The 25,898-nt window shown below is 40.4% G+C and overlaps 1 protein-coding gene across 3 annotated transcripts in view; it reads right to left on the reverse strand.

Annotated features, from left to right (window-relative positions):
• Window positions 1-25,898, reverse strand: part of PRKAG2 (protein kinase AMP-activated non-catalytic subunit gamma 2) — a 284,850-nt gene that overhangs the window by 1,177 nt on the left and 257,775 nt on the right. For all 3 annotated transcript variants that reach the window (XM_061198961.1, XM_061198960.1, XM_061198962.1), the window contains 9 exons: window positions 25,716-25,797; window positions 24,621-24,679; window positions 16,789-16,834; window positions 15,008-15,062; window positions 13,847-13,973; window positions 11,060-11,225; window positions 10,706-10,743; window positions 6,309-6,455; window positions 3,094-3,187 (listed from right to left, as the gene is read on the reverse strand). In XM_061198961.1, coding sequence (XP_061054944.1) covers window positions 3,094-3,187; window positions 6,309-6,455; window positions 10,706-10,743; window positions 11,060-11,225; window positions 13,847-13,973; window positions 15,008-15,062; window positions 16,789-16,834; window positions 24,621-24,679; window positions 25,716-25,797 — 814 coding nt within the window. The remainder of the gene's footprint in view (window positions 1-3,093; window positions 3,188-6,308; window positions 6,456-10,705; window positions 10,744-11,059; window positions 11,226-13,846; window positions 13,974-15,007; window positions 15,063-16,788; window positions 16,835-24,620; window positions 24,680-25,715; window positions 25,798-25,898) is intronic.

A 25,898-nucleotide genomic window follows, 5' to 3' on the forward strand; every position in this document is an offset into this window, starting at 1 on the left:
TTCCGTGTTTTCTCATCAGACACTAGAAGACACTCGACTTTGAAAGAGATCAACAATCTATAAAAATAAGGGGCTAAAAAAATTGTAGCTACTGCCATCAGGCTGTTTACTCATTAGTTGCACATGTGGATACTTAGGTTTGTTTGGATAGTCTGAATTAAGTTGGACAATGAACTACTGCTAAAAACTTTTTAAAAAAGAGAAGATGTTATTATATCGAATCAGTATCCTTAATGGGGAGTTGTGTCCAGTATCTGGTGAGAAGAATAACCACTGGTACCTTTTATTCACATAATAGTGGATTCTTTCAAAAAGCATCTCTTACTGATTATTCCATAAACATCCACCCAGCAGGGCTTGTCCCGGGTATGGGGTCTGACGGTGCACAGCGTTCACGCAAGGCTGTGGTTTCAATCAGAGGATCTCTGGAGGGCCACTAGGCCTGTGTCAGGCTGCTCATCCTATAGCTGAAGGGAGGGACGGAGGCTGCATAGGTGAGCAGCGAGCTGGCCCACACTCACACAGCTCCGAGGGGACAGCGGGGCTGGGCTGCCCAGGCTGGACCTCTAGTCTGATGCTTACACCACACGGTCACCCGAGTGTGCTAGCGTCTGATCTGACGGAGGCGCTCCCTCTGTTCCAGGACAGCACTGCTCCCGATGTTCACTGGTAATCCAGTCATTAGGAATACAGGGCATTTTCCTAAATGAACAGCGTTATACACACCGTACTACAAGGAATTCTAATTCGCCTATCCCTGTCTTTATAATATTTATTTCTGTGGTAACATACATTCCAAATGCAGCTGTGGAACAGGTTTCCTCCTTGCATTTTCATTAATGCTGACTTGCATTAATAATTTAGAATTTTTGAAATACCAAATTTGGATGGAAATTTAAATTCACCCAGACGAACATTCTCATTCTTATGGTTTGTGACACCAAGGCATAGAGAGGATGAAGAATTGCTTACTCTGAATTGGTAATGCACAAAGAATCTTGGCCACGGGGACAGAAGCGAGTTGACATCTGGCCTGACTCAGCCCGGCAAGCTGTGTGCCTTGGCCCAGGGCCCGCCGACTAGAAAAGGGGTGTCTTTTTCTGAAGGTGCCGAGTTACGTGCCTGTGGGGATGAGCCTGTCTGGAGGTGAGCCCTTTTCCTAACACGCACAGAGGAGCTGCACAGCTGACCCCTGAACAACACTGGGGCGCTACCCACAACTTATCCTTTGTATCCACAATTCCCCTCCGTATCCGCAGTTCGGCGTCTGTGGATTCAACCAACCGTGGACTGTGTAGCACTGCAGTATCTACTATTGAAAAAAATTCACGTATAAGTGGACCCATGTTGTTCAAGGGTCAGCTGTATATAAATGCAGTCACACTCTCTGCATTGGTCCTGCTTCCTTGCTCTGTTTCGTCTGTGGGGTTCATCCACCGTCCGATACAGCTATGTGTGTTCACCGTCAACGCATTCCACTAATGAACAGAATGCAGTCTGTCCGTTCTTCTGCTCAAAGATATTTGGGTTATTTCCAGTTTGAGGTTATTACAAGTAATGCTATGAACAGTCTCACATCTTTTAGTCCTTTTCTCATTTCATGACTACAGAGATTATCATGAGCCATAAAAAAAAAAAAAAAAAAAAATCCTGCCATTTTTGACAACATGGATGGATCGTTCACTTATTTCTAAGTGAAATAAATCAAGACAGAGAAATACCATATGGTTTCATTCATATGTGTAATCTAAAAAAACCCAAGCCAAAACTGATGAACAAACAAAGACAGCAAAAGAACATGGAGAACACAGCAGTGGTTACCAGAAGGGAAGGGGGCGGGGGTGGGTGCAGTGGGTGAGAGGCTCAGCTGTATGGTGGTGGATGATAGCTGGACTTTGGGGGGTGATCACTCTGTAGTGCGCACACACGTTGAACTCGAACGCTGTAGTAAAACTTAAGTAATGATTAAAAAGAGGTTACCATGAGTTTCAGGTTCTCACATATCCGAAATTTGAAAATGCCTGCAGCAAGCCCCGTCTCTCGGGTTTCCCACTCAGCAGACGTGGGCTGGGCCCCACCTGTGTGTTTCTAACAACGTCCCGGTGCTGCTGCTTCCCTACAGCCTGCTGGGAGTCACCGCTCCCCCGGAATCACGCCCCTGCCGTTCTCACTAAGTCAGCGCAATCTGTTTCTTGCTGGTGATGGGGATTCTTTTCGGGTGGGTATCTTCAGGCTATAGGCCAACTGTAAACACTAGTCTTAGCCAGTTTGATTGATTTCTGAACTAAAGAAAAATCAATACCCTAGTAAAGGCACATTTTAATGTTTAACTTCTAAGAGTTCAAAGGGCACATGGTTTAGTCTCCTGTCTTGGCCTTGATCTGTGAGGCCTGAGGCTGGGTTGTCTGTACTTCGTGTGGGTGGGGAGGGGAAGTGGAAGGCTGGTGGTTTTAGGACCCCTTCAGCCATTAAACGATTAAACTGTGTGACACACGAGAAACACCGAAGGCCCCTCCCTCCCCCTGCCTCACGGGCTCCCCGACTGTGACCTGAGGGTTTGCTTAGAGTTAATCTGGCAGAAAATGAGTTTAGTCACCAATGTTTGGCAGTTAACATAATTTCCATACACTATTAATGGAAAAAAGTTTGTGTAGGTCATTTGTTTTATATACTCACTACTAGTAAGCTTTTTTTTTTTTTGAAGGGTAGATGGTTTCAATACTTAGATCCCAAAGAATTTCCCTCCTGATTTCCAGTTAGTAGTCCTAAACATAAAGCAAAACTGAGGAGATCTTCACTTTTTAATGGGCAAGGTTATGACGATCATGGCAATGAATCCTCGATTACTTAAGCACTTCTGGGTGTCGACAGGATGCTCTTAAGTCAGAATACTTTCTATAAACTTCTCCCTCACTCAAGTAGAATAGGAGAACTTCAAAACCACAAAGAAAATGAAAATGGTTTACAAAGTACTGCACAGAAAGCTGCGGCTGGCAGGTGGGCGAGGGAGGGCTTGCTGCCCGGCATCCCCGCCCCAGCCCCGCCTGGGCTCCCTGTGCACTTACAGTAAAGGTCAGACACTGGCATTTATACCTGCAGGGGTGAGTATCAGGGCTTGCAGAATATCCGACAGGGAAATAATACCCACGATACTGTCTGTTTCGTTTACTACCACCAGCCGATGGACCTGCAAACAAGAGGAAAGGAGGCCACGTGTGAAAGTTGAAATAAGTAAAGGTTTAAAATGGACGTTAGAAAAAAAGTCTTTCATGTGCTATACAATGAACAGATCCCACAAATGAGAGAAAGTAACAGTGCACAGAGCCATGCAATGCTCTTGGCTCTGTTAAAATGCAATGCTGATTTGCTTGACTACTTTTAAGAAAAATTAGCCAGATATGTCCTGCTGAGTTTTCTATTTTCAAAATATTAATATATAAAAGATACAACTCGAAACATGAAGTATCACAGTAGCTGCTTCATGTGGTTTCTAATCTCTTAAACGGTTTTTAATTTTTAAAAGTTGTATCTCGGTTTCTATTAACTATCAAATAACTGGTTTTACCTGGGAGAGAAGTCCAAATAAGCAGTGAAACTAAACAAAAGGTCACTGCTCTTAGGTTATATTTTCTCTTTTCTCTATGAAGTTCATATATTAAGAGTAACAGTCAGAGGATGATCAACTGTAATAAAGTGAAAGAAATTACATTCACGTCTTATTTTCTACTTGAAAGTCTTTTATAAGTGAGTGGACCATGTTTTGAGGTATTCCTATAACAAAGCGTCCTTAAAACAGGAAAGGAGGGAGAGAGCACCACGCTTCTCTGATTTAAAAGCTTTAGAATTTAGGCTTGAGGCAACCACATGCCAGTCGGTTACCCTGGAGATCCTCTTCTCCACACTGAACAGTTAAAACCCGCTGGTACAGAATGGGTGGCACAGGAGGGAGATGGGAGGAGCAGGGAAATCACTTTTTATAGTTTGTCTCTAATGATACTGTGCCGGTGATGCTTTTGACATCATAGCTTGCTTTTAGGTTAAAAGAGAAATCACTTTGTCATCTTTCTCATGCTCATCAACATAAATTTCTTTTAAAAGCTTCTCTAGAAAAACTTATGTTCTTCAATAACCCTGTGATATAACACAATTATCTATTAACTTTAATCATAAGTTGATTTACGTCTAGGGCCAGAGAATGCTTTATATTCTATACTAGACACATTTTGTTGTTAACATTTAATAATGATAAATAACTATCTTTTGAACTACTAAAGGTCAAGGGGAAACCATTTCACTTAGAATTAGTTCTGCCAGACAGAAATGACCACCAAAAATATTATCATCTGTTGCTGAGTCTAAACTTATGAATGTTTCTTTTCTAAAAGCTAGTGTGGTATTTGTCATATAAATAAACCAAATCATCGCTGATACTGTATACCCTTCTCCTAACAAAATATGTTGAAGCTGGGAATTCCCTGGCGGTCCAGTGGTTAGGACTCTGTGCTTTCACTGCTGAGGGCCCGGGTTCAGTCCCTGGTTGGGGAACTAAGATCCCACAAGCCGCTCAGTGCAGCCAAAAATATACTATATATATATAATATATATATTTTGTATGTATATAAAATATGTGCGTATATATATATATAGATATATGTATGTGTGTGTGTATATATATATACACACACCTATCTATCTATATATATATATGTTGAAGCTAAAAACTGGTCTTTGTCCCCCAACAAGGAGTCATATGGTGAAAAAAATTATTTTAATGACGAAAAAAGTCAAGGTGGGTAACTTGAGAAAACTTTAATTACACCTGTATTTCCCTCAATGACCTAGTTTCATATTAAATTTGTGCTGCTCCCCAGATGAACTTCCAGGACATCGATCACCTTCTTCTCCTACCTGCGGCAGCACGTGCTCAAACAGGGGTCTTGGGAACACAGAGGCGTGCTGGCGTTCTCCACAGAGACAGCCGTGTTAATACTGCGGGGCGAGTCTTTCTAGTCTCTTTTCTATGCACGTGCACATTTGTTAACACGAAGCATCACACTATATATAGTAACTGGCCTTTCTCTTAGCAATATATTGTTTTTCCATCTCAACAGTATTCTCCTTTAACATGATTTTTAATTGTTATAAAGGATTCCATCAGATGGATGTGGTCCATTGTCCTTAAAATTAGGGAGGAATGTCTTACCTATTTCTGCTTACGATCTTCAAAAGGCATATACAAAAGAACAATAAAAAGCTTAGATGTATTCCTAAGTCAATTAGAATCCTCTGGAAAACTAGTAATGGATGTTAAATTGAAGTAGAAAAAGACTTCGTGTTGAGACTAGTGAAACGGTAAAAGCCATGGCAGCTGAAGCTTGGGGAGTCAGCTCTGCTGAGGACGGAGCAGGGTGGGACCCTCCAACACACGTGACAGGAGCAGGGCAGGTGGACTTGGGCAACATTGGCTCCCGAAGACGGGCTCTGTGCTCTGACCCAACACACCGCTTCACAGGTAGCTTTCAGAAAGCAGGCTAAGGTCGCCTGCAATTAGCCTAAAAATAACCAGGTACTTTTCCTCAGGGACTGTATTCTTGCTTTTAAATAAAAATCAAAGCAGACTTATTATGAATTGATTTTGCCTAATAGGGGTTAGAAGGAACACAGTTGCATCCTTCAGTCCTAAGGAGTGATGAAGAGGGTAACAACATTCCTATCCCTAACAAGAAAGGAAAAATTATTTTGGGAATGGGTATACTGAATTAGATACACTATAAAATGATCTTGCTTATCTTTTATTCAGAGTGTTATGCAAAGTATACTAAAAAATCCTACAGGCAGTAAAATACAGGGGGACACAAGTGCTCACGGTCAGGAGATGAACAGACCATTTAACTTAAAAAAAAAGATCAGAATACATTTTATTGACTTACTTGTTAAAACCATATAATTACACATTTTTAGCTTTAAATTCATCAATACTCTAAGGAAACTTAAAGCTCTTGGGACTTCTGTTTTCTCAAGTATGTTTTAAAACCATGGAAGTATCTTTATTTGATTCAGCTATGATGTCAGGACTTATAAATTCAATTCAATTCAGTGAACATTCACAGATGACCTACTATGTGCCAAGAAACGTGCTAGGTTCTGGAGCAGGGAGACTGTGTCACGGGACTGGAATGGAAGGCTGCCTCACGGGCTGGTCCTGTGACTCAGAATTCCTGGGGCACTGTTTCCTAGTTAGTGCTCGTGGCAGACGGGGAGGTGGGCAGGTGGGGAGGTGGGGAGGGACCCGGGTGCAGCCACTTCACCTCGGCTCTCACTATTCTGTCCACGATGGTCTCCAGTACTTCCAGCTTACTGCACTTCACCACGCCTTCGAAATACTGTGACCGGTGCTGCAGGGCCTGGGTCACTGTGATGTCTAGGTTGTTGTATGTTTTTTCAGCAGCAAGGTTCTATAATAAAGTAACAGTGAGTTATATCCTTCATTTCAATTCACATTAATGACCAAAGTTAGTTCAAAGCAGCCTGATCTTTAAAAACATTAATGTTTATCATAACTTAGTACCACTGTACCAGCTTATGACATGCCATCAGTACTGTTATTTCATCATCTTATCAATAATCATTTAAAGCTTATAAGGTGTACCTTTATTATGAAGCAACGGTTAAATTCTGACTGTATGTCCTACAGAAGATTCCCCTATTCTTACCCTATAGGGTTTTTTTTTTTTTAATTGAAGTATAGTTGATTTACAATGTAGTGTTAGTTGCTAGTGTACAGCAAAGTGACTTATTTATATATATATATATATATATATTTTTATTATAGGTTATTATAAGATATTGAATATAGTTCCCTGTGCTATACAGTAGGGCCTTGTTTATTTTATATACAGTAGTTTGTATTTGTTAGTTCTAAACTCCTAATTTATCCCCCCACTCTTACACTACATTCCCTGAATGAATAGTCTTTTGAGAGGTGGACCAACACCTGCAAAGGGTGAGAAGTCCCCAGGGCTAGGGAACAAGGTTTTTGCTAGAAAGGCTTTGCGGGGGCCAGTCGGGATCAAGTAATCACGGAGGAAGCCCTGTAGATCTGAATGGCTTCTCAAGGTTCTCATTAACCTTACAGGGTCCCACCCAACCAAATTCCAATAAGCCTATTTTTTGGTGTCGGTTATGTTAAACAGAATAAGATGAAACAAAAGGGTCTGAGACAGCTACAGAAGAATACTTAATGCTATGGTCAATATTAAGGCAAAAAAACGGTATGCAGGTTTGGGGCTATCAAAGTTTCAGTTCCCTTTCTTAGAAATAATGTAAAACTCTAAGGAAATGAATTTAAATGAATGGGGGAAAAGTATCGAGTGGAAGGATGTAAGACCAAAATCAATCTAGTAAATTTAAACCAGGGATTAAAAAACAGAACTTTACATAATGCTATTAAATACATTTGCTGTCCTCTTTAGAACAGTTGTTCCCAATCAGCAAGTAGTGGGATATGGGTGACCAGGGATCCACATGCGCACTAAGCACATGCCTGTTGGCAGAATGAATCAATGTCTCTGGTATAGAAACATGACCATTTAACATATACACATGCTGTAGTAACGGATAAGTGACTCATGTACTGAAAAGACAAAGAATTATAAAATGCTACTAATATGGAAAGGTACAGTCTCCCAGGACTGAACCAGGAAGAGTCAGAAAATATGAACAGACCAATCACAAGCACTGAAATTGAAACTGTAATTAAAAAACCACAAACAAACAAAAGTCCAGGACCTGATGGCTTCACAGGTGAATTCTATCAAACATTTAGAAAAGAGCTAACACCTATCCTTCGGAAACTGTTCCAAAAAATTGCAGAGGAAGGAAAACTCCCAAACTCATTCTATGAGGCCACCATCACCCTAATACCAAAACCAGACAAAGATACCACTAAAAAAGAAAATTACCAGCCAATATCACTGATGAACATAGAAGCAAAAATCCTCAACAAAATACTAGCAATTTGAATCTAACAATACATTAAAAGGATCATACACCATGATCAAGGATTTCTCAGTATCCACAAATCAATCAGTGTGATACACCATATCAACAAATTGAAGAATAAAAACCTATGATCATCTCAATAGATGCAGAAAAAGCTTTTGACAAAATTCAACACCCATTTATGATAAAAACTCTCCAGAAAGTGGGCATAGAGGGAACCTACCTCAACATAATAAAGGCCATATATGACAAACCCACAGCAAACATCATTCTCAATGGTGAAAAACAAAGCATTTCCTCTAAGATCAGGAACAAGACAAGGATGCCCACTCTCACCACTTTTATTCAACACAGTTTTGGAAGTCCTAGCTATGGCAGAGAAGAAAAAGAAATAAAAGGAATCCAAATTGGAAAAGAAACTGTCACTGTTTGCAGATGACATGATAGTATACAGAGAAAATTCTAAAGATGCTACCAGAAAACTATAGAGCTCATCAATGAATTTGGTAAAGTTGCAGGCTACAAAATTAATACACAGACATCTGCTGCATTTCTATACACTAACAATGAAAGATCAGAAAGAGAAATTCAAGAAACAATCCCATTTACCACTGCATCAAAAAGAATAAAATACCTAGGAATAAACCAACCTAAGGAGACAAAAGACCTGTACTCCAAAAACTATAAGATGCCGATAAAAGAAACTGAAGAAGACACAAACAGATGGAAAGATATGCCATGTTCTTGGAATGGAATAAATATTGTCAAAATGACTGTACTACCCAAGGCAGTCTACAGATTCAGTGCAATCCCTATCAAATTACCAATGGAATTTTTCACAGAACTGGAACAAAAAAAATCTTAAAATTTGTATGGAGACACAAAAGATCCCAAATAGCCAAAGCAATCTTGAGAAAGAAAAATGGAGCTGGAGAAATCAGGCTCCCTGACTTCAGACTATACTACAAAGCTGTAGTCATCAAAACAGTATGGTAGTGGCACAAAAAGAGAACTGTAGATCAATGGAACAGGATAGAAAGCCCAGAAATGAACCCACGCACCTATGGTTAATTAACCTACGACAAAAGGAGGCAACAAGGGAGGCAAGACTATACAGTGGTGGAAAGGCAGTCTCTTCAACAAATGGTGCTGGGAAAACTGGACAGCTACATGTAAAAAAAAGAAATTAGATCATTCTTTAACACCATAAACAAAAATAAGCTCAAAATGGATTAAAAACCTAAATGTGAGACCAGACACTATAAAACTCTTAGAGGAAAACATAGGCAGAACACTCTCTGACATAAATCGCAGCAATATCTTTTCCCATCCATCTCCCAGAATAATGGAAATAAAAACAAAAATAAACAAATGGGACCTAATTAAACTCAAAAGCTTTTGCACAGCAAAGGAAACCATAAAACGAAAAGACAACCCACAGATTGGAAGAAAATATTTTCAAATGATGAGACTGACAAGGGATTAGTCTCCAAAATTTACAAACAGTTCATGTGGCTTAATATCAAAACAACCCAATCAAAAAATGGGCATAAGACCCAAATAGACATTTTTCCAAGGAAGACATACAGATGGCAAAGAGGCACACGAAAAGATGGTCAGCATCGCTAATGATTAGAGAAATGCAAATCAAAACTACAATGAGGTATCACCTCACACCAGTCAGAATGGCCATCATCAAAAAATCCACAAACAGTAAATGCTGGAGAGGGTGTGGAGAGAAGGGAACCCTCCTACACTGTTGGTGGGAATGTAAATTGGTGCAGCCACTATGGAGAACAGTATGGAGGGTCCTTAAAAAGCTAAAAATAGAGCTACCATACAACCCTGCAATCCCACTCCTGGGCATATATCTGGAGAAAAACATGGTCCAAAAGGATACATGCATCCCAATGTTCACTGCAGCACTGTTTACAATAGCCAAGACATGGAAGTAACCTAAATGTCCATCGACAGAGGAATGGATAAAGAAGATGTGGTACATACATACAATGGAATATTTCTCAGCCATAAAAAAGAATGAAATAATGCCATTGCAGCAACATGGATGGACCTAGAGATTGTCATGCTGAGTGAAGTAAGTCAGACAAAGAGAAATATCAGATGATATCGCTTATATGGGGAATCTAAAAAGAAATGATACAAATGAATGTACTTACAAAACAGAAATGGACTCACAGACTTAGAGAATGAACTTATGGTTACGGGGTGGGGGGGAAGGTGGAGGGAAGGAATAGTCAGGGATTTTGGGATTGACAAGTACACACTGTTATATTTGAAAAGGATAACCAACAAGGACCTACTGCACAGCACAGGGAACTCTGCTCAGTGTTATGTGGCAGCCTGGATGGGAGGGGAGTCTGGGAGAGAATGGATACATGTGTATGTATGGCCAAGTCACTTTGCTGTGCATCTGAAGCTGTCACAACATTGTTAATCGGCTATATTCCAATATAAAATAAAAAGTTAAAAAAAATAAAATGCTACTAATATGTTATTCACTGCTAAACCAATGAATATTAAAAAGTACAATTACTGTTGGGGAGTCTATGGAATTCTCTGATAAGGTCCTCATCCTCAAAGAAGCTAGGAATTATTAAAATAGGAAAAATCACAAAAAACAGACTAATGAATATGCTTTAAATGCATTCTAGATGACAGGTTTAACAAAATTAGAAATACTTACAATTACATCAAATTTGGAATAAATATCTACAACTTTTCCTAAAAATAAAAATGTATGTTAGAATAATGTCTTAGAAACAAAAAACAGCATTTAATATCAATCTTAACTAGATATTTACTAAGAATTAAATATTGCTAAACAAAATAAACTTGTCTATTTTAAAAGGGACATGAAATCATATCTTAATGGAAAATGTGAAAATAAGCCAGTATAAAATTCTTATTCTCCTGAGTACTCCTTGGTCTAAGTTTTCATTTCCCCACTTATCTGATATGCCAGGTCATTTAACAATAGTTTTACCCTAAGGAGATAAACCGTTGTTTCTGTTCAACTGCTATGGCCCAGCACACAGACCTGACTCGTCCACAACAGGCAAGGCTGACACTCGTCTTTCCACGAAGACGTTCAAGGCTTTAATGATGGGAGTGTCTGGGTGTATGAAGGCGATGTTGTGGTAGGTCCCGATTCCGAGCGCACCCAGGTTCTGCTTCATGAAAGCAGGCTTTGGCATATCAGACATCTAGACAGGAAGACGGGCACAGATGCTCTAGAGCCAGAGCAGACCTTTTCAGTGTTCACACGTCCACACTCGATGAAAAACTATGTGCAACAAATTAGTCTTTTCTAACAATCCACCCAGATATCTGAATTCACGTGAAAATGTTACATACAAGAACTGTGTCTTTTGTTCAAACCAGCTTATGTGTTTATGCTTATATTTAACTACTTAGTAAAAATACTGCAAAGCACTAACATTGTAACATTTTCTCCTTCTCTCCACCCACTGTAAAACCGGACAGAAGGGAACAACAGGTCTATTTGGAAATTAAGACCCATCAGCCACCAAGAATCTTCTTAAATTATTCATGTTAAATTCATGGTCCTGCTGTCATCATTAAGTAATGTTTATTAAGAACCCACACATTTCCAAACCCAAAGCGTTTGATGGTGGCTGTCTGAGCTGCTAAGCTAGTTCCCACACCATCCCACCTCTACATCCTGAATTCTCCATTGGAGGACTCCAATTTTTGTCTACTAGGAACAAGAACAAGCCAACTGAACAGAATTAAAAGAACATTTAAAAGTTAACTTTTCTTTTCACGGGCTGTATTAAAGGAGGAGGGATAAGTCAGAAGAGAGAAGTCTAGGATCATGTTTGACTAAAACAAAGTAAGGTCTATGGTTTCAAAAATCCACCTTTTATAAAGGGTACAGTTGATTCCATCCTCCTGGTGTACCTTATAATTATCAGGAAAAGATGAACAATTAGAAGAAACAAAATGTTCAAGTCAAAGAGTTCATCAATATTCAAATCATGAGAATCCTAGAAATTTAGAGAGAAAAAAAGAAAGACCTATTAGGTCATCTAGCCCATCTCGATGCAGGATAAACCCCTGTTCCATCTGCACACTTAGGCTGACTATCAAATGTCTCTAAGGGCAACGCTACTTTTTCTCGGAACGTGATCTCAAGGCAGTAAAAATCAGGTTCTGGAGTTTATTTAAAATTCTTCATTTTTATCTGAAAATCCCTAGCTGAATATTCTAACAGCATGATTCTAATTACCATATTGGCCCAAATATAAGGCAGTACTGGCAGAGGCCACCTCCTCTACTTGTAGAGGAGAAGATGCCAAAGGCCTGTCTCAGGCTGTGCCTCCTTGACGGCAGCGCGGCCACGGAAATGTGCTGGGCCTCCGGGCGCAGTCAGCCCTGTGAGCCAGGCGCCCTGAGCCTGAGGATCTAAGCCGCCTCCGGACACGGACAGACGGAACTGTTGGAGGGAGGGCTGCTCCACCACCACCACCGGCAACCGTGGCAAAGCTACGCAACCTTGCTGAGTGTTATCGCTTCCAAATCAGATGAATAAAAATACCTACCTGAGAGGGTGGTGGCTAGGGTTAGATTTATCATGTGAAGTGCCTGACACAGCGTAATGCTGCTCTCACGATTAGTATTGTTTTAAAATGGCAACTCTAAGGGGTACATGGGCTAAGAGCCTGGTACAGCCCCGCCCTAGGTCCTGTTAAAGCTCAGTGCCAAGGCGACTGCATGCGTTCAGCCCACGGCAGACAGGAAGTCCGACCAACAATGTCCCCGCCTCCTTAATTCTTCTTCCCTAGACTGCCTCTTTACCAAACTTCATGCTTTTTTGTAAATTACTCTTCTCCTTCCTACATTCTTTCTTAGTGTTTATTTAAACATGATGAGTGTGACATTTACACAGACTATTAAAATATAGGGCTGGTTTGACGGACAAGGCATTTCTCCCAATCACTTAAACCCTCTGCGCTGCTGTCGGAGCAGCCTGGGCTCCTTCACGCCACACTAGAATGCCGCTTTATTTCCTTATTTGAAGCTGTGGAGAAGACAGGAAAGCTAACTTGATGTAGATTTTTAATGTCTACTAAATTCTTTTAAAAAATGATTCTTAATATGATCTCTTCTGAACCATGAATGAGGCCTCTTACTGGTTCTAGCTGACCAATTACTTATAACCTCAACTTCAGTGCATGTAATTAAAAGGAAAAAATTAAAGCCCTCCTGTGAACACTCTGGCCCTTCTGAGCCTCTTTTTAATACTGCCAACCAAAGAGGTTCTGAGTTTTGGATGATTATGAAGCCATCTCATTTCCGATGCAGTTGAGAAAACCTACAGACAATATAGCCCTGATTTGGACCAACATGGTATTCCGTTGTCAAAATTTTATTTGCTTTGGGCTTTTCTATCACTGCTGCAGTAAATAATAAGACCATCCTGGGGCCAGGACTTCTGAGCATGTCCCCAACCATGACACCAGTAAAGCATCATAAGGCAGTCTGGCTCAAGCTATCTTGGGTAAGCAGTTCCTTAATCAGACTGACTCGTGCACTGCTTTGCTTCTCATTTTAGGTGATAAAATATTCTCACTTAAATAGAGAATTCCAAGTGTTTTTACTTGCACTGAAAGGTGATTACTTTTTAACTGGAATCAACTTTGAGAATGTACAATTCAAATAGTAGTGAGTTGAGAAACTGAAGTTTAGAAATGGGAGACCTCAAAACTAACGATTTCTTCTATGAGGGTAACAGGAGCCAATTTACTTGAAGTAAATTAAAGTAGATGCAGCTATGTCTTTAGAAACACTAAAAGCTACTTACAAAAAGCTGGAGGAACTTGAGGATTCTTTTGTGGGTAAGTATATAAAGTGCATTCCCACTGATAGGGTCAATAACTGGCAATCTGTGGATTTTATTTTTGATCAACGAGTGTACAGCATCGAAGAGGCTGCGGGAAAAGCCATTACAGTTGTTAGGAGGCTTTAAAGAAGAATTAGAAAACTTTGGACCACCCCTGCTTTAAATGTACTTTCAGTGTCTTTCTTTAAATTACAATATTAAAAGGTTGACTGACCTAAAACAGCGTTCTAGAAAAGTTTTAAACTGGAGATCTCAGCAAAATTTTCGATTTTCCATAATCTGTTAATAAGCCTCAAATCCAAGTGTGAACTACAAAAATCTCTAGGAGAGCAGTTTTTTAATAGCAGGTTTGATGCTTTTATTTGAGAAATGACAGAAGCTAACCCCTCGGGAAGCTAATGGATGACCCTGGCAACAGAGGGCGCTGTGGCCGGAGCCCCGTGCACTGGCCGCTCTGACTTCACGCAGCCCACCGGCCGCTTCCGTGCTCAGCCAGCCCACTTGCTGGCTGCTCCAGCCTCTCCTGTGACTGCCGACAAGGAGGTGTGCTGGGTGTAGCTGTTTTTCAGGACTTGGAAATAAAAATAATAAAAATCAATATTCCACTTTTTCTCACTAGTGCACTAGTTTTAAGAATGCTTTTATTTCTGAAAATGTATCCGAGCCGTCCCAGAAGGCTTGGGTCAACACTTGTGGGCAGCCCCATCCTCTGACCACCTCTGGACCAGTGCCTACGGAGACTGATTTTTCAACTTCAGTGCACGTTGGGACCGCGGGGGGGGTTGTTTTCATGCACATTCCGGGGCACTAAAACCCTCCGAAGACTGACTGGGACAAGAGCCCAGGAAGCTGCAGCTTTCATGAGCTCCCGAGTGGGCTTCTGCTGCGGGCGATCTGGGTTTTCAAACTGCTCCGTATGACCGTCTTCCTAGTTCATTATCAGTCCTTTGGACCAACAATGGCTGTGATCTCTACTGTCTCTAAGTTTACTGAATTTAATATTAAGGAGGCTGGGCCCTATCTAGATTAAAAAAAAAAAAAAAATCTATCACCCATGGTAACAAAACAGATGAATCTGAATGAATGGAATGTTTTCAAAGGAGAAAAACTTTACAAGTTTACCTTGCATCTGGAGATATATTCACTAAAGGCTTAAATGTTTCTTGTAAATAAAGCTCTGTATTTATAGAAAGAAAATATGTAATTAGTAACATATTTACTGTTTGTAATTATTACATAAATTAAAATACCCTTCAATTTACAGGTAATAATTAGAAGGATTAAAAACCCAAATCGAATTAATTTACTGAAAACTATTGTGTTACTTATAGTTATGGCTATTATTAAACAACTTCCAAACTGTTTCAGGATGTTGCCTTTGTGGAAAAGTTAAGTATTTAAAAAACAGTATTACAATAGATGCTGTAAAAATCAGAAGAAAAGTCAAGAAATCTGATAAAAGAGCAATACCAGCAGAGGTCACTAGAATGGTACCAAGTCACTGTCACCCTCAACGAATGAAGACTTTATGAAATCCTTTAAAACTAATTTTCACAAGTTAAAAGATAAAATAAAAGTTATAACAAACTTTGTTCTTTAAATGTTATTAAGTTTTATTTTCCACACCAAAGCCTGATCTACTGTATCTGGGGATCTTTCTAGTATGTAGACATTATCTTTGTAAAGATAAACTGTAATTAATTTGCTTTACTGAGGTTTCTACACAGAAGGCATTCAAGAAAATCTCGACATTATTATTATTATTACTACCAAATACCATGTAATATCAAAATGTAAATATACTTAAACCTTGGTCTAACATTACTTATACAATAGAATTTATTAAAAAGTATCTGTCTTGGTGTTAAAATATATATATTCACTGCATAATAGGCAGTGCTAAAATGTGGATCCCATGTTGACTTACTTTGTTTGGTTTGACTTGATAAAGCTATCATAAATCAAATATATCGTTCAATGAAACTTCTAAATCATATGGGATTAAAAGAGGCCCAGCCCTCTTTAGAGCATTCGTAACGGATGTTCAGATCTCACAGGGGGTGCTTATCATACCAAGCAGATAATGGGAGTACAAAGCTAAATCTCAGTTTTAAATTAAAAAATTTCCTTGAGTTGGACCCTCAATTTCTAATGTAGGCTTCTCCCTGAACACCCTACAAAGGCTTCTTCCTCAAGGATCCCCATCACAGGCTCCTATCTAGGATATTCTTACTGAGTGGTCCTTTGCCCCCTCTGTACCAACCCAGCAGGATGGGTCTCATTAAGACAGAACAATTTCACAATCATGAAATTACAATTTAAAAAATGGCTCCATTTCAGAAAAGGGTATTGTGATTATGAAGGGTGAATTTCAATGCTGCAAACAAAAGAAAGCAATCTTGAAGTTATTTTCATGTGATTTTATCCAAATCATCTAGTTTAAGGTTCACTTGTTCTACTTGTCTCTATAATTTGTAAAGAAATAATAATAATGTAAAGAAATAATGATTGAATTTAAATAGGAACAGATCCTTGCTTTTGTTAATTTCAGGCATTCCTCTGTTGCATTTTCTATACAAAGGCAAAGATTTGGAAGGTAATACTTGGAGGTGAATGGTGGCTCCACTGGGGGCCAGAGACTCGGGCACTAGTTACTATATCCCATCTATATCCCAGCCTTAGTCTAAAGACTTGTTATAGGTTCTCTATACATGTGTACTAAACAGAATGGGTAATATTTATAGTAGTATGGCACACTATCAAAATTAATATAGAAATAAATGTCTTAATGTAGTCAATTATTAAGCAGAGAGAAGAGGACCTGTGAAACTAAAACATTTTATACATATGTAGAACATTTTTTTCCTCATATTAAAAGGTTTTTAACACTCAACAGTGCTTACCCCTCCATGTTTCAATCTTATGTTCCTCTAATTCATAAATCTGTACCTAGAAATAAGAAAAACTCTTATTTACAAATGTTAACACACACAACATAAGGGAAAAAAAAGAAATTACTATTTCATAACTACTGCTGAGTCCCATAATTCAGCAGATGGAAACAATCAAGATAATTCAGAAATATTAGAAATATAAATGAGAGACAAAACGTGCTCTACCTTTCTTTGAAGACAAATGTTTTATAAATTTAAAACATAAACCAACACAATATTTTCATTAATTTAATTTGAAAATTTCTGATACACTTGAACTTTAAAACATACACCGACACACACACACACACACACACACACACACACACACATATACACACATTCCTTCTTTCTGAGGATACATAAGATTTTTAGCATCTCTAATTTTAAAAGGGCAGTTGGTTAAATCGTGCTAATTAAGCTGCTGGATCAGGTTATGCCTGGACCACATGGGCGTCTTCACAAAGGCAGAGAGGGCGTTGAGTCTGGAGAGTCTGGAGAGCCTGGAGGCTGGGCAGTGGGTACAGCACTTAGTCACCTGGAGTCGTCAGCACTCACATCACTGCATCTTGGCTGCTGCTTTTGGTCAAAGTACTTAAGGTCTCTCAATCTGTTTCCCTTCCTAAACAGCTGGAGAGGAGGCCCTCCACATTCAGCTCCTGTGAGGACAACGTGCTCTGTGAGCCTGAGGCGGAGGGCCTCCCCACCTGCTGCAGCCTCCGCTGCGGCTCAGCTTAAGAAAGCCACTCTGCCTCCTGCAGTGTTGCACTGGGACTCCTGGGGGCCCTGCAGTAGGAAAACCTGGCCTCTTCCTGAAGCTTAAAATCCACTTGGCAACATTAAGACAGTCCTATACTGAAATGCCACCAACAAGTGGCAAGAAACCACCAACAAGAAGGCATACATATCAGAGCATACTGTAAAAGGCTTATTTAGTGCAGGGATGCAGGGAGAGAAGGGATGAGCAGAGGTCAGAGTCACGCAAGGAAAACTTCAGGAGGTAGATTTCAGCCAGGCTCTGCATGATGAGTGGACTTTACATAAAAGAAGATAAACTCGTAAGGGCCTGGAGAGGAAAAGGACTTCCTCACGTTCCCGAAACACAGAAAGGAGACGGTGCTGGGGGGCAGGAGCGAGGAGTCTGGGGACTAATGACCCGAGGTGGGCTCCGTGTCTGGGAGAGAAAGCCAGGCCAGCACGGATGGGTTTAAGCAGTGGGACGACGTGACAGCACCAGAGGCAGATGCAAAAAAACCGAGTGTCAGGTCAGTTAGGTCTCGAATGGTGACTGTGGGAATGTAGGGGCAACTGAAAGGAAGAACCAAAAGGTTTAGAGAATAATACAATAGGGGAAATAGAGATGAATGACTAAGTAAGAACCCGCCCCTCCCCCCAATTTTGATGCCAGGTGACTGAAGAACATCCACGACAGAGAAAAAGCCTAATTGGGGAAGATGAGGCTCCGGCTTTCACACAGTTGCAAGTAGAACAACCCTGGTCTGCGTCTCACTTAGGCGGCTCTGAGGCGATGCCCGTGCTCTGCCTGCACAGCCCCCTCGGAGCTTTAGCTACGGTCACCAGCATGGCCGTGACTCAGCTAACACGGGGGTCTCTTATGAACGGGGGGTGTTTGGCGCTGGCAAGCTGGGAAGGGGTGTGTGTATGTGTGTGTGTGTGTGCGTGTGCGTGTAACGTACAAACATGAGTAAGATACAGTCTCTACCTCAAAGAACTACCTAACAAGAAAGAACCTCAGACGCCCCTACGACAGCCTTTCTCGACCTTGGCGCTACTGGCACGTTAGGCTGGACGCTTCTGTTGTCGGGCCGTCCTGTGCGCTGTAGGACACTGGGCAGCATCCCCGGCCTCTGCCCACTAGACCCCAGCAGAACCGCCCCACCCCTCCCCCAGCTAGGATAAAAAATGTCTCTAGATGTTGTCAAATGTCCCCTGGGAGGCAAAATCACTCCCCGTTGAGAAACACTGCCCTACAACTGATCAGAATACAGTATGAAAAGTGCTGTGTGGGTAGTTAATGGGGGCGCTGAGACAGTGACTAATTCTGCTCCAGGGAGGTGGCACAGGGCTCTCCATCACTGAGGTGGCTCTCCAGGAGGATTCTGAAAGACCTGAATTTCAACTGTCAAGGACCAAGGACGTGGAGGAAGTGGACTCAGATTTCCGAAGGAGAGAAGCCACAGGGAGACGAGCAGAGGGGTGAGGAGGAAGGGAAGAGAGAACTGAGCGGGCAGGTCAGCAGGAGAGGAGGAACGAGAAGTGCCACCACGGCAGGCTCTGTAGGTGGCAGGGAAGAAGCAACCACCGCTCAAGCACAGAATTTAATAATTAAAAAAAAAAAAGAGGTATACAGTACCTCCATCTATGTAAATACAGTGGCTGACAGGAAAAGTAGCAGCCTTGGGTCTCGTCATAAAGAGTTCTTTCCATAATATACATCAAATTATAATTTAAAAGTTCCATTTCCATTTTGTGGAAAATCAGCCTAGAAATTTTTACAAAGAAGCTACAAAATCTTTCATGTTTAAGCTCCCAATCTCACTGAAAAGAAGTATTCAGTAGAAATAAGGTTTGAAAATAAGATTGGAGATCACCCAAGGAAGAATTAGTGAGTTTAAGATAGACCAACAGAAATTATCCAATCTTAAGATCAATGACACTAAAGACTGAGACTTTAGTCTTTAGACTAAAGTCTAAACTTTAGACTTTAGACTTTAGTCTGGGATAGTATCAAGGGGTCTAATATACAAGGAATCGAAGTCCCAGGAGAGGAGAGAAAGATGGATATAAAAAAAAAAATGAAGAAACAGCAGCCCAAAACTTCCCAAATCAGGTAGAAAAGCAACTTAGAAGATCAAGGAAACTCAACATACCCAGAACAGGATAAATACAAAGACATATCACAGTTAACAGCTGAAGTCCAAGGTTAAAGAGAAAGCCTTGAGCCAGAAAGAAATGGTGCCTTAGAGGAGACGAGGATACAGATTTCTACTGACTTCTTATCAGAAGCTCTGCGAGGCCAGAAGACAATGAAATTACATCCTTAAAGTGTTAAAGAAAAAAAAACCAAAACCCAAAAAACAGTTAACTCAATCTCTATAAAACAGCAAAACTGTCCTTCAAAAATCAAGATGAAATAATGACATTGTCAGACAAACAGAAACTGCGATAATTCATCACCAATGTGGACCATACAAATGCTGGTGGGAGTTCTCCAGATGAAATGACAACAGACGGTGACTCTGTAGATCCACAGAGAAGAACAGGAAATGGTACCTATGTGGGTAAATATAAAAAACTAATTTTTTCCCTTTTACCCTTCATTTTGTTTAAAACAAAAACGATAGGGGTAGATTAAATGGAACTATATTTTCCATATAATTCCGATACTAACTCTCAATAGACTGTGGTAAGTTAAAAATGATACTGAAACCCATTCAGCAACCATACAACAACAACAACGAAACAGTGAAAAAGGTGTGGTTAAAATATTAACAGAGCTCTATCAGCCATGATGGAGTAGATGGAACCACACTGAGTCTCCTGCTGAAAACAACTAGAAAATGGGAAAAAAATACATGAAACTGTTTTCAGACATTAGACAACACGCAAGGCAGGGCCGTCGTCCCCGAGAGAAGGGAAGCAAGCTGAGCCCCGTGACCGCCACGTCCCTCTTGAGAGGCACTTTGCGGACTGTGACGCAGGCAGCTGACCCCCAGTGGAGCAGGTCTCAGTGAGCTGAGGAGGTAGAAACCGAAGTCTGGGCCGACTGGGCTGGATGGAAACTGAAGGACAGACTACCAGACAAGGTGGCGCTGTGCAGAAAGAGAAAAGAAGGCTGTGCAGAAAGAGAAAAGAAGGCTGCGCAGAGACTGCCTTGAGGCCCCAACTGAACACTAAGCCGGGCATGCACAGGATGAGAAGGCATTTGCCTTCTCACCAGGCAGAGTGAAAAGTCCTTGCTGAACAACCAGGGAAATCCATGGAGATCCCAGAAGTACTAGTAGAAGTGAACCAGCCAGAGTAACGCTTAACACCCTAACAAAGCTTAAAAACAAGCCTCGAAATAAGCAAGCACGTGAAAAGATACTCAACAGCATTAGCCATCAGGGACCTGCAAATCAAAATAACAATGAGGTACCAATTCACATCCACTAGAATGGCTATCATCAAAAAGAGAGGGCTTCCCTGGTGGCGCAGTGGTTGAGGGTCTGCCTGCCAATGCAGGGGACGCGGGTTCGGGCCCTGGTCTGGGAGGATCCCGCGTGCCGCGGAGCGGCTGGGCCCGTGGGCCACAATTGCTGAGCCTGCGCGTCTGGAGCCTGTGCTCTGCAGCAAGAGAGGCCGCGACGGTGAGAGGCCCGCGCGCCGCGATGGGGAGTGGCCCCCACTTGCTGCAACTATGGAGAGCCCTCGCACAGAGACGAGGACCCAACACAGCCATAAATAAATAAATAAATAAATAATTAAAAAAAAAAAAAGAGAGACAGTAACAAGGGTTAGCGAGGATGTGGAGAAATTGGCACCCTGACACACTGCTGGTGGGAATGTAAAATGATGCAGCCACTGTGGAGCAGTCCGGCAGTTCCTCAAATAGTTACACACAGATTACAGTGTGACCCAGAAATTCTACTCAAGGTCTACACCCAAGAGAAATGAAAACATATATCCACATAAGCTCCTGTACATGACTGTTCACAGCAGCATCATTCACAATAGCCAAATAGTGGAAACCATTCAATGTCCACCAACTGATCAATAAGTAAAATGTGGTATGGCCATACAATGGAATATTATTTGGCAATAAAAAGAAATGAAGTACTGATATATGCTACAACATGGAGGAACCTTGAAAACACTATGTTACGTGAAAGAAGCCGGTCACGGAGGATCACATATTGTGTGATTCCATTTACATGAGTTATCCAGTATAGGCAAATCTACAAAGTAGATTAGTGGTTGCCTAGGGCTGGCGGTGATGGTGGACTGGTGGCGTGTTACAGCTAAAGGTGTGAAGTTTCTTTTTCGGGTAATGAGAATGTTCCAAAATTGACTGTAGTGATGGCTGCACAACTCTGAATATACTAAAAGCCACTGAACTGTATACACTAAATGGGTGAAATATAGGATATATGAACTGTATCTCAATAAAAACTGTTTTTAAAAAAGGACCTGCAAGTAATTTAACTGCCTGCCCAAACAAACTCCAACTCTCTAAAGGAAGACAACACAGATATTCAACCACATAACATTAACAATGTCCAGCATCCACTAGAAATTATTACATTTGCAAGAAGCAGGAAAATGTAACCCATAATAGGAGAAAAACCAGTCTTTAGAATCAGACCCAGAATAGAGGTGAAGGAAAGAGCATCTGATATATATACATATATATATATCTCAGATATATAACAACTGATATAATATGTTCAAGGATTTAAAGGAAAACATGAACATAGTTAAGGAGAGAAATGGAAAATATAAAGAAGAACCAAATGGAACTTCTAGGACAGAAAATACACTATCTGAAAGGAAAAAAAATAGTAGGTAAGGTATTGTGGAGAAAATAACAGTGGAAAGGAAGACACAGAAATAAAATATATCTGAAATGAAGCACCGAGAGGAAACAATACTGGGAAAACCCCTACAAAACAACAGAGTCTCAGTTGAGTAACTAGAATCCTAGAAAGTGGGGGAGGGGACAGAAAAATACTGGAAAAAACAGTATCTAAGAGAATGGAGAAAAAGAATATGATAATCTCAATAGCTACAGACAAAGCATTTGACACAATTCAACATGCATTCATGAGAAACACTCTTGGCCAACCTGGAAAAGAACAAACATCCTCAACATGATAAAGGGCATCTATGAAAAAACTACAGCTAACACCATAAGTAACAGTGAAATACTGAATGCTTTCCCTCTAAGATGGGACACAAGGGAAGGAGGTCTGCTTTCTTGATGTCAATGCTCTCCTGGAGGTCTTAGCCAATGAAATAAAGCAAGAAAAGGAAATATAGTGTCCACAGATTGCAAAACTCGGTATTGTTAAGATGCCAACTCCTTCCCAAACTGATCTACAGACTGACTCCCAATAACATCAGCAATCTTTTTTTTTTTTTAAATAGTTATCAAGAGACTATTGTATTGGCACAGAGACAGACAAGTAGAACAACAGAACAGAACAGAGCCCAGCAACAGACCCACATTTAAGGCAGTAAAACAATTCTGTGACAAAAAGAAAGTCTTTTCAATAAATGGGGTGGGTACAACTGACTGTATCTGCAGATAACATCATTATGTACACAGAAAAATCCTTACAAATGTACAAAAAGACTACTAGAATAAGTGAATCTTACAAGATGAAAGGTTAATATATAAAAATCAATTGTGTTTTTATATAGTAGTGATAAATTCTTAAAAATGAAATAAGCCATAGCTTTCACAATAGCACTTTTCTGTTTATAATTAGAAAATGAGGTGTAATATGGAGGAAAAAAACGTATCCTCAAGTATTAAGAAAAACTTTGGACTACATATTTAGATATAACTGCTCTTTAGAAATTCTGATTTAATTAACTACTGCTGAGATCTATTATACGGGGTTTAGCTGCATTTTATTAAAATGTAGCCACTTAATAATCATATTTGTGCTGATTTTGCCAGTCCGAAAGCAGAGATATTGACCATTATAAGGAAAACCAATATTCAGCTGCATCTGGCAGTATTTAAAAAATCAGGTATGTCATGTGAAATAAATATGGAATACTTATGAAGTCTTTGGTAAAACTTCCTGCTAAGAGCATGTCTGAAGCAGAAGCTTATATTTCCATTTTGTGTAGGAATTTAATTATTGGGCAATACTGACCATTACATGTAAAAACAGTATTAACTGGATTGCCTTTTACCTATTAGATACCCAAAATAGTACTAGTTAAAGAAACAAAGTGTACAATTCTGTCCTTCCCCAACCTTGCCAAAAAAAACCACAAAAATAAACCAACAAAAACCAAAACCAAAAACCAAACAAGCTGGTAGAATCACAAAAATCATCGTGTTAGATAAAGGCCATATGTAGTTTTCAAACTATGCTCTTATAAAACAGTTGGACCAGGAACCAGAGAGTTCTGCCACTAAAATTAGCCGGTAGCAGTCTTTTCTTAAGTGGCAGAAAAATGTCAAAACTGAATTTCTCCAATTTTAATTTTTACTTCTTTAAAAGCACAGAGTCCATATATTTCTTTTATAAAATTTCAGGGGTAACTGCATAAAGCTGCATGCACATCAACAGGCCTGGAAGTCAGGCCTGTGTTGTTCTCATCTCCACTGTGGGCTTCACTGGGGACAGCCACCCCTGGTCCGGAAGGGTGCGAGGGGCCTCCTTCATTCACGGGTCCAGGCAGATCTCAACACTACAGCATGCCCATAATGCCGCTAAAGAGCATAAATTTAGTGAAATTTATAGACTATCTAGGCAATAAATAAGCACATAGAATTCCACTAATCTGAGGACTTCTGAAAGCTGAATAAAGAGGCTATTGCCTTTTATGCTTCCTGAGACTACCTTCTTCAAGCTTCAAATATCAGACTGATTTACACTGAGGTTTCCTGCACATTATATATATTTGGAAAAATCAACCACCAGCACCACCAAGCTGGTACCAAAAAAGAAAAACACAAAATCTTAAAACACAAACACACACACACACACACACACAGCTCTAAATACATACAGAGAAATATACAGCTCCACTTACTTGACATAAGGATTTCTGGCACTTACCATGGGTGATTTATAGTATCTATGAAGTATATTAATGAAATCTGTAATCGTTAGCATTCCTGGAAGAAAGAATTATATATTAAATATAAAACTATGAAAACATTAAAGAAAAATTTCAGATGATAAGCAAACCTGGAATATTTATTTACTAGACAGCCTTCTAGATTACACTTTAAAGACTACCAGCACAGCTTAATATATTATTTAAAACTATTAATCTGTTAATTATCTACACCACACTAAGATACACAAATTTAGCTGAAATTAAACCTGATAGTAATTAATGGAATTAATCACAGTAGTTGGCAATTCACCAAGACAAAACTTTCTGAATGCTATTAAACATCACAAAAGACTTGTGGCTACATGTAAATAATTTAGGATACTTTAAAATAAGATAAAGTATCCCATAAGCTCTAGAAACATGACACTTTTGGTAGCACTTGGATTGTTTTCTGAGAATCCTTCTAAAAACAGTGGCTTTCACAGGCACAATTTACGAAGGGCCCACTGTGTGCCGCACACCAGGACTACAGAGATGAAGGCGTGAACCTCTCCCCTGAGGCAGCTGCAGCCCGAGGGGCAGCGGACACGGAGTGTCATTTCAAAATGATGCGATGCCTCCTAAGAGGGACGACACCCATTGTCCACTGTGATTCATAAGATGAGAAAATTATGGAGCTTAGATACTGTGAGTTACGTGGTATTTTAAATAGCATAACAACGCTTTATCAAAGGTACCAATCACGTTTCCATCGTTTCATCTGCTGTGTCAGAAAAGTGCTCACCGGGGAGGGAGCGGGGATGGCCCGCGGCAGGAACGCGAGCGGAGGGGCCGACAGGGAGAGGTCGGGCCTCAGCCTTGGGACCAGGGGACCGGCAAAGGCACCGAGGAGGCTTCAGAGCCAAAACGGCGCTGAATCCAGAGAAACTCCACACAGGTACATAAATGTTTTGAATTTACTAGCAGTCCCACCGCACAGGATGTAAAAGCAAGACTGTCCTTTGATTGGTAACATGTCTCCTAGGCTGCACTCCAAACCAGCACTTCTTGAACTAACTCAGGCTTTCAGATCTCTGGCCCATGCCGCTTACCTACAAAACTTTGTCTTTTACTCTCCCACAGAGGCGCTGCTCGGACACCGTTGGCTACTAGGGCAAAGAAGGCCTTTTTAACCTAAGACCAATGAGAGAGACAACACACATTTTTAAAGTCTATATATATATGCAGGGAGAAAAATACCTTCCGCTAAAACACTCAACTAAATCTTACCAGTT

The sequence above is a fragment of the Eubalaena glacialis genome, chromosome 8, assembly GCF_028564815.1.
Source record: "Eubalaena glacialis isolate mEubGla1 chromosome 8, mEubGla1.1.hap2.+ XY, whole genome shotgun sequence".
Classification (NCBI taxonomy): Eukaryota; Metazoa; Chordata; class Mammalia; order Artiodactyla; family Balaenidae; genus Eubalaena; species Eubalaena glacialis.